This window comes from Gracilinanus agilis, chromosome 1 (genome assembly GCF_016433145.1).
Source record: "Gracilinanus agilis isolate LMUSP501 chromosome 1, AgileGrace, whole genome shotgun sequence".
Taxonomy (NCBI): Eukaryota; Metazoa; Chordata; class Mammalia; order Didelphimorphia; family Didelphidae; genus Gracilinanus; species Gracilinanus agilis.
In genome coordinates, this window is record NC_058130.1 from 180,164,790 (window position 1) to 180,178,174 (window position 13,385).

A 13,385-nucleotide genomic window follows, 5' to 3' on the forward strand; every position below is an offset into this window, starting at 1 on the left:
GAGAGAGAGAGAGAGAGAGAGAGAGAGAGAGAGAGAGAGAGAATGGATCAAATTCCTAGAGCATATGGAAGAAGATAGAATCAAGGACCTAAGTAGAAGAGCTAATCTTGGCAAAGAAAAAGACTTCCTCATCATCATCCTCTTGGAGACCAGAGAAGTGAGAGAGGAAAGATGAAGGTATTTGAAAGGCTCTGGGTTGTGGAGCCAGAGAGATGAGATAGTTCATCTTTGAAATGAGGTGTTGGACTAAATGCTCTCTAAGGACTTCATTTTGGCAAAGAATAAAGTATAGGATATATGCTGATGCATCTTCCTTCGCACATATTCAGGTTTTCTGGGCATCAGTGACAACTGAGCTAGAAATTAGAGCAGGCACTGGTGACTGCTGGTGACCTCTAAGTCCTGGAAGGATATAGGCATACTGACAGCTCTCCACAATCTGGCTCCAAACCACTTCTACAGCATTAGTCCACATTGCTTCTTTTCATACATGATAGTGAATATTGGCCTGAGCCAATCTTGTTATTTCACCCAAGAGATTTCACGAAGTTCCTGTGGCTTCAGAAAAAGCTACATAAGCAGCTAAGAGTTCAAAAGAAAATGGGATTTTAGAACTAGAAGAGGGACCTTAGAAATCGAACGCAAACCTATTTTTTTTTACAGAAGAAGAAAGTAAGGAGCCAGAGAGAGAAAGGGACTTAGCCCAGGTCACATAACTAATTAATGGCATTGATAATTGGAACCCAGGTTTTCTAAGCTCAGATCCACCATGTACTTCCTACCACATCATACTGCTTCCTATGCCAAGTCACTTACAAAGTGTGACTATGACAGGGAAGGAATGAGTCACTAGGCACTTTGAAGGTGGCATTGAATATAATGTACATCTTGGGCAGCAGACAAGGGCATGTCTCTGTTGCCAGGTCCATCTTATCCCATAGCAAATGGTGCATACTCATTAGCTTACTATAGACAGATGCAGGAAGAAGCCAAGAAATTAATTGGGAGGTTTGGAGAGGAGTGTCTCGCCTTTTATTACATGTGAATTCTGAGGCTATTTGGCACAGCAGTGATCGTGGAGGTTGACAAAGGACTTATCCTCCAAACTAGCCCTGAATTGATATGGGATTATGAGTTTTCCAAGGACCACAGAGCAGCTGCCCATGTGAACCAAAAAACAAAAATATTCATGCTGAGACCTGAAAGGAAGGAAAGAGGCTGTGATGTAGTATGTCTGAGAAGAATGTGGCTGACTTGGGAAAAGGTTAGGGAGGCTGTGTCTGTGGCAGTTCATATCTATGCCTATGAGAAGCTCTCCTGAGAGCCATATAAAGAGATTTTATGGCAGGCCAGGGAAGTGGCTCAGTGGATGAGAGTCAGGCCTAAAGATGGGAAGTCCTGGGTCCAAATCTGGGCTCAGACTGCCTAGATGTGTGACCCCGGGCAAGTCATTTAACCTCCATTGCTTAGCCCTTAACACTCTTCTGCTTTGTAATCAACACACAGTATTTATTCTAAAACAGAAGATAAGAGTTTTAAAAAAAAGTTTTAAGTAGAGGTTTCGCTTTCTTAGCCATTCCTCAGGGAACCTAGGGAGAACTTTTATATTGTAACTTTATTCATAGAATCCATATCAGTATACTTGGAGTCAAGAAGACCCAGGTTCAAATCTCACTTCAAATACTTAATGACCTTGGTCAACCTTCTTCTCTGTTTCTCCATCTGTAAAATGAGGGATGATTCAGTTCATTAGTCTTAAAAATCTCTTCTAGCTCTTAAACTTTTCACTTAACTCAAAGTTTGCAGAAATTCTGAGGCATTATGGTGCAGTGGGAGGAACACTGGATTTAGACACAAAAAAACCTGAGCCACCTACAAAATATGTGGCATTGGGCAAATTTCTTGACATCCCCAGGCCTTAGGAATCCCATATATAAAATGAGGGCATTGCCTGCTTTTACATTCTTTGTTTCTCTTAAGAAAAGTCACCTGGGCACCTGCCCATAGACTTTCTAGAGCAGTATCATCCCAAAATGCTGAAATAGAGAAGGGGAGGGTATCCACTCTTGCTAGGAATAATATTAACAACAACAATGATGATGATAATATTAACAATAGTAATCATATCTGTAGCCAAAGCAATTTTCCCTTTTCTGCCTCAATAACTTACCTGTGATCAGGGAAATTCAGATTTTCATGAGAATAAATTTTAAGACAGAGTTTGTAGAAGAAGACTGAATGTGGGCGTTTTGGCTCACTTTCTCAAAACTCTGTCTTGTTTGGCCATGTGTACTGGGCAGCAATACAACCTTCAATTCTGGTAGCCTAGATGGAACAGTGGTAGAGGGAAATGGAATCTGATTCAAACTAAAGAAGGACTTCCTAAAAATCAGAGTGGTTAAAAAAAGCTTCCATTTCTATTATGCTTTACAGAAGTGCATACTTAATAGCCCTTTAAAGCAAGTAGTGCAAGTATTATTATTCTGATTGTACAGTTCAGGAAATTGAACCTCAGGAAGAAGTAACTTGCTTACGCTACTTTTTGTCAGCTGAGATTTGAGCCAAGGTTTATGGAATTCAAATGCATTGCTCTTTCAACTTCCCAGGCTGACTTTCCAGAAAAAAATAGGCTACTTTGAGGGTTCTAGCACTGGAGCAGTTCAAGCAGGAGTGGAATGATCAAGGGTGCCAAGAGAGGAGCTTCCTGTACAAGTAAAAAGAGTTGGATTCCAGGATGTCTAAGATCTCTTCCCACCCTGTGATTTTCCTGAAGCTACAAGATTCCAAAAAGCCTCATGGATAAAAACAGTAGGACTGACTGAGGCTACATTTCCTACTGTGGCTGTGTCCCCATATCCTGGGATCCCTCAGGTCAATAACTCAATTAGTATCAAGGCAAGAGTAAGGATCCCCTCTCTCTACTTCTCCTTCCCCCACATTGTTCCCATATCCTTGGCTTATCAAGAGAATACAGTACTGATCAGGATCTAGAAAAGTGTTTTCAGACTACAAAAATGATGTAAAACCCAAAAGATGAAATTGAAGAGAATCAATGTGAATTTCTGCACATGGGTCCAAGAAATCAGTTATTGGATTGGGAAAAGACATTAAAATGGGTTTGTGTGATAAAGATCTCAGCGAAAGGGGGTGGGGGGAGCAGGTGCTGACTAAAAGTTCAACAATAAGTATGATGTAGTATATAGTAGGAGCAACCTAGGTTTAAGGAACTACCTCCTAGAGATAGATGTAGCTGGCTCTTCTTTCTGACTATAACATAGGACCAAACAAGAGAAAGAAAATCCCAAATTAAAAACTATGGAGACATATGGCAATCACAGATGGGGGATATCAGGGGGAACTGGATGGGAGAAGAGGAGGCTAAGGGACAATTTTATTCTCTTGGCTAGATTTGCTCTCTGGGTAACTCTCACATCTCTCCTCTCTCCTCTAGGTTATAACCCTGGAAGGCTGGGTTGACATCATGTATTATGTCATGGATGCACATTCTTTTTATAATTTTATATATTTTATATTGCTAATAATCGTAAGTATGAGTGGTGATTATGTGCCCTAATATTAAACGTGCTATTCTAACCCTGTCCCTCCCCAGCCCAATGACAAGTTCAGCAATTAAAATCATGAGTTCCAACAAGACTTGGACTTATTTCAAGGACCTACTGGAGACCACAGGGATCTAGCTCCCCATAGAGAAACTCGTGAAGGCAGGGATAGAAAACCTCTGTCCTATGTCAGATAGATCCAACCCTCTTTTGTTTTTATTTTATTTAACCTACAGTGAGGTTTCTGTAACCATTTCAGCCTGGAAAATGACAGAACCACCCTTTTGCTCTCTTCACAGTATTATATTTTTCTCACACAAAAATAGAATCTCTGCAGTCTTAAGGATAAAGAGGAGATGAAGAGCTATAAGCAGCAGTTAGCATTTCATATGATGGCCATAGCAAGTGATAACACTGATAAACAACAGGGTGTTGACTAGAGTAGGTTACTAATGTCTCAAAGGATACTGAATAGTCCTATTTCTTTCTCTTAAGTATATCTTTTACCCTTTCTATGGTTATTTTTCTGTTTATTTATCTTGTCTCTATCCTCTCCCCCATATCTATCCTTCCTCTGTTTCCTTGTTCCTCAATATAGAATGGAATGAGGGATTTTATAATGCCAATTTTATTTGAGAAATAAACATTCACATTCTGGTTCTTAATTTTAAATTCAAATGAAATTTTGTATGTGTCTTTCAACTTGAAAACAAAACATAACCTTTGTAGCCATTTTTTTTTTTACTTCCACTTGACCCTTAATTGCTTTTTCCCCCAGTGGGTTATTAATCCTCATTTTAAAAAAAGGTTATTACTTGGCTAAATTTCCAAGCAGATTTATGCTTGGTGTAACCAAAAAGCTCCCTAGCAATTAGAGCTAAATAAAAGTGAGTTGGGACTCATTGGAAGGTAATAGTCCCCTCTGTTAATGTGCTTGCGCTTCCAGATGATCACTTGTTGATTATGTTTCAGAGAAGATTTTCGTTTAGGTATGGAATGTACTCAATGGTTGCTGAGGTCCCTTTCCAACTCTGGGGTTCTGTGAATTTCAATTTAATTGAACAAGAATTTACTGAGTTTCTCTTATTCCTGCCAAATCATCTCTACTCCTCTTTTCCCAGCCTACCCCTGCCCTGAGAATCTCATTGTCTAGGGAAAAGAGACAAAGATGTAGCCCTAAACCCTGGCCCTAGGGAACAGATCTGGGACCTGCCCTCAGAGTTCATACCTGTAGGGGAGTCAGTACTAACACATGAGATGGTAAGCCAATGTCAGCAATCAAGGGCTAAATGATCAAATTCAGCCTCCTAGGCTGTAGGACCCCAGAGGAAGAAAAGGCTGTGAGACCTTAAGTAGTCAGGGAAGCCTCCTCTAGGAGTTAGGCTTTAAATAATAGAAAGGATTTGGAAGATTAAACTGGAAGAAACCAGTGAAAAAGTTCAGAGGGTCAAGTCCAAGAAAGAATAGAAATGCCCACCTGAATGATACATGTATGGAGCAATGTAATAAATCACTAGGACCTAGATGGACAGATCATTTGGTCCTAGGAAGAAGGATGCCTCATGACACAATTATGCCTTGGGAAGCTGCTAACTCCCTCTTCCAGGAAGTCTTCCCTAACTTTTCTAGTCCATTCTTGTTGTTGTTCTCCTCTGAACTCTCACAGTACCTGGGGTCCATACCAGAGTTATCAGATTCCTGGCCTGAACTAGATCAAAATGTAAGTTGGGAAATGTCTAACAAGATAAATAAAAATACAATAAAACATAGATAATGTTCACTTGTAGCTTTCTAAGTCAGTACTCAGCTCCAGAATTTGAGTTTGACCATTGTCCAAGCCATTCACTTGGGATTCATGGTATCATAACAGCATTATTGTTATTCAGTCATGTTAGTCATATCCAGCTCTTTGTGATGACCCCATTTGAAGTTTTCTTGGTAAAGATACTGAAGTGGTTTGCCATTTCCTTCTCCAGTTCATTTTACAGTCATGGAAACTGAGATGAACAGGTGTAAGTGACTTTCCCAAGGCCAAGAAGCTAGTAAGTGTCTGAGGCCATATTTGAACTCAGGTCTTACTGACTCTAGGCCTGGCTGCCCCATCATAATAGTTGTAGGATGTAGAGCTTGAAGGGACCTTAGAACAAAGAATGTCAGAGTTGGAAGAGACTTTGAGGGTTGTCTAGTCCAATCTTTCACTTGACAAATGGGAGAACTGAGACAAAGAAAGGGGAAATTCTTTGCTGGGATTACACAAGTATTAAGTAGTTGAGGCGGAGTTGAAACCCAAATCAATGCTCTTCCCACAATGCCATGCTCACTATTATTAATTACTATACTTGCTTCTTAAAGTATTTTAAGTTATTTTAGACAACTCTATCATGCTAGACTCCAAGGATGCTATCTTCAGATGGGATCTTGGAGATTGAAATCAAATCACTTGGACTATCCCCTAAGGGCACTTGCTAAGGGGCCACTAGCCTCTTTCCTCAGCAAACAGTGGATGGAGTGCTAAATTTGGAGTCAGGAAGACATGGGTTCACATCTAGCCTCAAACACTTAATACTTTTATGACTAGGAGCAATTCATTTAAACTCTCTCCACCTCAGTTTCTTTATCTGTAAAATGGGGTTAGTTATGGTGCCTACCTTGTATTAGTTTTGTAAGAATGAAGTTTCTTCTTCTTGTCTCCCCAGCAATGTAACTAACCAGAGAGCAGTGCAGGGCTTTCCACATGGGGAAGATTTCAATTCAACAAGTATTTATTAGGTATTGCTGCTATGTCAAGGCCTGAATTTGGTGCAGAGAAGCAGAGGAAAAAATAGGATGTAGTTCTTGTCCTTAAGAGACCTATAGTCTAAAGGGATATGGGATTGGGGTGGGGAGTGGAAAAAAAGACAATAAAACATAAAATACAAAAGAAGTAAAAAAATGGTGATTCAGGAAATCTGAGATGGAGAGATCATTCCTTGATGGGATGAACTGGCCCAGGCTTCCTGGAAGAAATGGCATTTAAGCTGAACCTTGAAAGATGGCTCAAATTTTAAGTCCTCCAGTCACTTTTCAGCTGGGTCTGGCTCTTCCTGATCCAATTAGGGATCTTTTTAGCAAAGATACTGGAGCAGTTTGCCATTTCCTTTTCCAGCTCATTTTCCAGATGAGGAAACTGAGGCAAACAAGGTGAAGTGGCTTCCTCGAGGTCACACAGCTAGTAAGTGTCTAAGACCACATTTGACCTCACCAAGATGAATCTTCCTGACTCCAGACCCAGCACTCCATCCATCCGGCTACCTGACTGCCCCCAAGTTCTCTAGGACCATAGATTTAGTGATAGAAGGGATCTCAGAGATCATACAAGTCCAGTCCATTTTACAGCTGAGGAAACCGAGGCCCCAAAGTTAACCTAGTGTAATATAATTCACAGAGCCTTGTATCTCCGAGGGTCTATGTTTTCGTCCTAATTCTATTATTTACTAGCGGATCCTCTGCCACACCCTTTCCCTCTTCAGAGCCCTGAGGGGTTAAGCCAGCCACAGAGGCAGGCGGCGGGGGTGTGCCTGGGACTGATTCTCCTTTCTCTTTTCCTTTCGCGGCCAGGTGGGCTCTTTCTTCATGATAAACCTGTGCCTAGTAGTGATCGCCACGCAGTTCTCGGAGACGAAGCAGCGCGAGAACCAGCTGATGCAGGAGCAGCGGGCCCGCTACCTCTCCAACGACAGCACGATCGCCAGCTTCTCCGAGCCCGGCAGCTGCTATGAGGAACTGCTCAAGTACATCGGCCACATCTTCCGCAAAGTGAAGCGCCGGACCCTGAGGCTCTACGCCGCCTGGCAGAAGAAGCGCCGGGAGAAGGTCAACCCCAACGGCGCCCTCCATGGACAGGGGGTCGGGCGCCGCGGCCGCAAGCGGGTCCCCTCCATCCACCACCTGATTCACCACCATCACCACCACCACCATCACCACTACCACATCAGCAACGGGAGCCCCAGGGGTCCCTGCGGGAGCCCCGAGGTCCGTGGGGACCTGGAGCCCAGAGCGGGGAAGTCGGGGACCCGGCTCATGCTGCCCCCTCCCCCGTCTCCCGGGCCACAAGGGCTCCCATCCCCAGCCCATGATGCCGAGCCAGTTCACAGCATCTACCATGCCGATTGCCACGTGGAAGCCCCCCAAGATCAGGGTGGCCGAGTGTCCCGGGCTGCCACCGCTGGGCTCAAGCTGGCCACTGGACTTGGTGGCATGAACTACCCCACCATCCTGCCTTCGGCTGCTGGGGGCAAGGGTACTTTGGCCCTGGGGCCTGTGGGGAAGAAGGGCAGTGGGCCGCCTGTCCCAGTAGTGAACAGCAGTCCTGTGAGTTTGAGTGCTGATGCCTATGGGAAGCTGCAACACTTGGTTGGGGAACATGGTAAGGAAAGGGGGGACGGATGCCTTCAGCTGGGAGCATTCGTGGCATTATGGAAGAGAGGCCAGAGCTGGGAGATTGTAGGTTCACAGGCTCACACATTTAGAGCTGGAAGGAATCTTCAGTCATCCAATCCATTCCTTTCATTTTACAGATGAGGAAACTGAGGCCCAGTGGTGTCTTGCCCAAAGTGGCAGAGCTGGTTAAAATGCAGATCCTCTTAACTAACATTTCAACAGCCTTTCTATTGTGCCACACTTTCCCTGTACTATTTTCCTCACTATGAGTTAAGAGGGTTGCGGTCTAAGTCCCAGCTCTCCTACTCATTTACTATGGACTCAAGTAATTTTCCCCTTCCTGGGCCTCAGTTTTCTCACCTGTCAGATAGGGATCATTCAACAACTCAACAAACAAGTGCCTGCTATGGGCAAGGAGCTGTGGGTAGGCACTAAATACAAAGGAAAAAAAATAGTTCCTGTCCTCAAGAAGCTGGCATTCTAAAGGCTGCTGGGGGTGTGTGTGGGGGGGGGGGGTGGAGAAGAAGGTACACTGCTACAAATACATAAATATGTTTAGATATTGCTTCTGTCACTTACTAGCTGCCAGATCTTAGTCCAAACCACTTTGGTTCTCTGGGATTAGGGATTTCTTATCTGTGAAAAGAAGGGGTTGGACTGAAAATCCCCAAAAGATCCTTTATAGCTCCAAATATATGTAGGATACAAGGAAAACTGAGGAGGGAGGGAAAATTAACAACTGGGGGGAAAGGAATGGAAAGGAGGGAGGGGCAGAATCCTTGCCCTACCTCAGTGAGTAATTTTTTAAAAGCCCTTTCCTTATGTCTTTGAATCAATGCTGAGGCAGAAGAGCAATAAGGACAAGGCAATTGGGGCAAAGTAACTTTTCCAGGGTCCACAGCTAGGAAGTATCTTCTAAGGTCAGATTCAAACCCATGACCTCCCAACTCCAGGCCTGGCACTCTATCCACTGAGCCATCTAGCCGTCCCCCTCAATGAGTTTTTACAAGGATCAGATGAAATGAACCAAAGAGGGAATCAAGAGGCACCACAAGCCCTCCAGCCTTGGGTAGTCAATCCTTACAAAGGCTCTTTTTTTCTTCCCTTCTCCCCCAAGAGATGCTTTCTGGGGCTACATGCAAGTGTCTCATCTTTGTTCAACTTCAACCTTTCAATGATGTGAATTCTGGCAGATTTCTTCTGTCCCATTAAGAGACTGATCTAAATACCAGGTGGTTGACAAGCATTTATTAAGCGATTCCTATGTTCCAGACAGATTCTTCAAGGTCCCTTTGGCTGGCGCAGTCCATAAACTTATAATCTTACAATATATACTTGCCTTAGAAGACTTTGAGTCCTTTATTGTCTGCCTGCAGTCTTAATCCTGTACTTAGGAAAATTCCTCTAAGGGAGAACATGGGAGACAACACATTTCATTTTCCTCCACACCTGACTCACAGGTTTCTATAGAGCAGATGCTTAATAATATTTATAAAACTAAATTATTGAATAGAATACTGGATAGGGAGGCAGGAAGCCTGGATACAGCCCCAACTTTGCCAATGATTCACCAGATAACCTTTGACAAGTAAATGTGCTCCGTACCTTGGTTTCCTCAGCCATAAAATGATGTGCTTAAATTTAATGGTCTCTAAAGACTTTGTTAGCTGTGATTCTCTGTTCTATCATTCTTAGGTAAATCTGGGGTCATTTTTATCTATTCCTGCTTAGATGCAAGGGGTTAGATTTGATGACCTTTCAAGGCCACTTCCTGTTGGAAGATTCTGAAAACCAATTTTAATACCATTCTGAGAGTCAAGCTCTATCATTTATTGGCTATGAGACCATGGGCACATCTCAATTTTCCCCATTTATTAAATACCAATGATCTCCAAGGTTCCATCCATCTTTAAGAACTCTATGATTGTGAGGCAGCTAGGTGACTCAGTGGCTAGAACCAGGCCTAGATATGAGAGGTCCTGGGTCCAAATCTAACCTCAGATACTTCCTAGCTGTGTGACCCTCAGCAAGTCACAACACCAATTGCCTATCCCTTACCATTCTTCTGCCTTGGAACTGATATTTAGAACTATTCTAAGAAATAAAGTAAAGGTTTTTAAAAAGAGAATTATATGATTCTAATAATGCATGATTTGCCTAAGACTTAGGACAATGACTACGATTTTCATAAATACAAGACACATTAAACATTTTTTTCCTAACTGTGTTTAGGGTCAACTTCTCCCCATGATCTGACTCCTCATAAAGATCATGGACTTTAAAGGAAGACTTTGGAGATCATTGAATCCAATCTAATTCTTTCAGAGATAAAAGCAAGGACCTGATGAATTAAATCAGTCCAAATTTCTATAATTAAAGAAGTAACAGGAATAAGATTTAAACACAAGTCCTCTGACTTCTAATTCAAGGCTCTTTCCATGACACCCTTAATGATATCACTTAATGAGTGTTATCCATATTCACACTAGAGTGTAAATAACTGATAGAAGCTCAATTTTCAAGGGGAAATTGATGGACTGAAATACTTTGGTATCAAGAGAGACACCAGAGATGAATAAGGCTTGCATTTGGTTGTCCCCCAAAGACCACTCTGGAACATTAAGCCCTTGGGAGAGCACAAGACTCCAGGACCCCCTAGTCAGGACTGGGAGCAATGGATGAGAAAGCACTGAAAGTAAGTGGGACCCAGGGGAGGAGGAGAAAACTGCTAGCCCAGAAAAGGAGTCCTTCAGCCAGGAAATGGAACAGAAACAAACAAGAACACGATGTTCCCAAGGCTAGAAGGCCGATCTCAGGGACAGCTGACCCAGGTGTTTATTTTCTGTTGAGCTGGTAGCAGATGGAGAGAAAAGAAGCAAGGTCAGAAGATCATAGAGTCACTGAAGAATGGTGCCCAGCACGTAGCAAAACCCCCAGAGACTTTGAATCAAATTGGATTAGAATCTCATAATCAAAAAATCATAGAGCAAAAAAAAAAAAAAAAAAAAAAAAAGACTTTAGAAACCATCTATTCTGGCTCCCATGCCCTTCCACTTCACAGAGTTGGAAACTGAGGCTTATTGAGAAATGGATTGTTGAAGGTTATTCAGAAAAGTCAGTGGCAATGCAGACCTATAACATATGCCTCCTTGTTTCTTATAAGATATAGCTTCCTTGAAACATAGTCACATTTTTAATCAAGTGAGTAAACGATTATCCAGAATCTTAGGTCCTCTTTAAAGCCTGTTCAGAAATTGGTATGTGCCTCATTATATAAGTCAACTGAGGTCATATCTCCAGTCTGGAACCCAATTTCTTCTTTGTCCAATGGGGCTAATTACTACTGATTTACATGTCTCTCAGAGCTGCTTCTACTCTGCATTTGGCATAATGGTTGGGTGCAGGCCCTTTGTGGTGCACAGGAATTATCCTCTATATCCACCACAGGGGCATAAAGACTCCTCAGATTTATCCTCAATAGAGTGACCCAGTAGAAATGTCACAGAATTCGAGATTAGATCACCTGGGTTTGAAATCTGAATCTACCTTTTTCCTTAGACTAATCACTTAAGCCCTCTGGGTCTTGATTCCTCATCTATAAGAAGTGGAAGAAGATTTTAGACTAGATCAGAAGTGTCAAACTGTCCCACTGTGAAATTACTAAGCGCCGCCCAAACCAGATGAAAATGTAGTTGGGAAATGTTTAACAAAATGAATTAAAATATAGCACAATATAGATAATGTTCATTTGTGGTTTTCCAAGTCAGAATATGCAGCAGTTTCTATTTGAGTTTGATACCACTAGCCTAGATGAGGTCCTCTCCAGCTCTAAATTCCATGAGTCTATGCCCCTAATATCCACTGCAGAAGGGAACTTCTTAACCATTCTGTGAGCCATTCTGTGAACCATAGGATGGGATGATGCTTCCTAAGCCTGATCACAGAGCCACCACAGTTACCAAACCCGCTTCTAGACAGATGGATGCCCCTTTGTGTCTGTATCTGTTAATGCTCTGTCATGCGTTTCTCTTCCTAGGCCTCTGCAGGGCTCCGAGCCGCCTGTCAGGCCTGAACGTGCCCTGTTCCCTGCCCAGCCCCCAAGCTGCCATGCTGACATGTGAACTGCAGAATTGCCCATACTGTGCCCACATCTTGGAGGACCCTGAGTTTGAGTTGAGCGAGTTGGAGAGCTACGACTCAGACACCAATGGTGTTTATGAGTTCACCCAAGACCTCCGGCATGGAGACCATCGAGACCCCATCCAGCAGCCCCCGCAGACCCCAGCCCAGAGCGGATCGAGGCGGCGAGGAGGGGCCCACAGAAAGAAGGTGGTGGGGGACCGAAGTGGGGTGGCCTGTCTCTGGGCGGCCTTTGGAAACAAACTCAAGCGAATTGTGGAAAGCAAGTACTTCAATCGGGGAATCATGATCGCCATCTTGATCAACACCCTCAGTATGGGCATAGAACACCATGAGCAGGTAAGCTCAGCACCAGCTGTATCTGGCACTATGGGCAAGGACTGGGGTGTCCAGGGCTTAGGGATGCCAAGCTGGGAGTAGAGGATCAACTCAACAGTTGCTTTGAGACCCCAAGTCTTTCCCCAACTCTATTGCCTGTGCCAAGTCAAAAACCATCTTAGAAAAAGAATAGGATGGAACGATAGTAAATCTTTGATTTGTGGTCCTTTAAATTTGCAAAGCATTTTCCCCTAATGCCTCTATGAGGTTGGTGGGACATACTACAGATGAGAAAACTGAATCTCAGAGTGGGAAAGGAACTTGTCCATAATGACACAGCTATTTCAACCCAGTCTCTCTGACTCCCAAATATCTTTGGCTTCCATGGCTGTTCCAGCCAGTAAGGATGTGATGAGAATGAGGATAAGCCTTTGACTAGGATGGGGAGCTTCACGAGCTAGAGATAATCCCTCCCAGAGGAATCAAAGGATTGGGAACCAAGCCTGCCTGTGGATTCTAGGTCCAGAGGAGAGTTTGCCAAGGACTTCCATGTTTCCTTCTTCAGCCATCTTGTCCCCTTTTCCAGACCAGGAAAAATACAGGGGCTCAAGGCAAACTTTGCTTTGGAAAAACTGGCTGGAGTTCCCTTGGGCTTTGTTTTTCAGGAAGTTGAGCTTGGCAATATGAGATAAGACAGGGAGGAACCCCATGTCCCTTGATTGCATCATGCACTTGGGAATGCTTTTTGTCTGGGCTTTGGGTTCCCATTAACCACTGACTTCACCTTGAATGTCTCTAGGGATAAAACCCAACAGCTCATGGCACTAGGGGCAGGTCCCCTGAGAGCCTAGACTGAGATAAAAAAGGAGAAGAGCTTGGAAACATCAGAATTGAAAAATGGATGTGTCCATGAGGGATTCAGTCCTGCCATACCAACACTGGTAGAGG

General features: G+C 43.3%; 1 protein-coding gene across 1 annotated transcript in view; it reads left to right on the forward strand.

Moving 5' to 3' along the window:
* The window catches only part of LOC123249352 (voltage-dependent T-type calcium channel subunit alpha-1H-like), a 43,041-nt gene extending 30,502 nt beyond the window's left edge, over nt 1–12,539 (forward strand). The window contains exons 2-3 of the mRNA XM_044678359.1: nt 7,158–7,965; nt 12,016–12,539. Coding sequence (XP_044534294.1) covers nt 7,158–7,965; nt 12,016–12,539 — 1,332 coding nt within the window. The remainder of the gene's footprint in view (nt 1–7,157; nt 7,966–12,015) is intronic.
* The last annotated feature ends 846 nt before the right edge of the window (nt 12,540–13,385 follow it).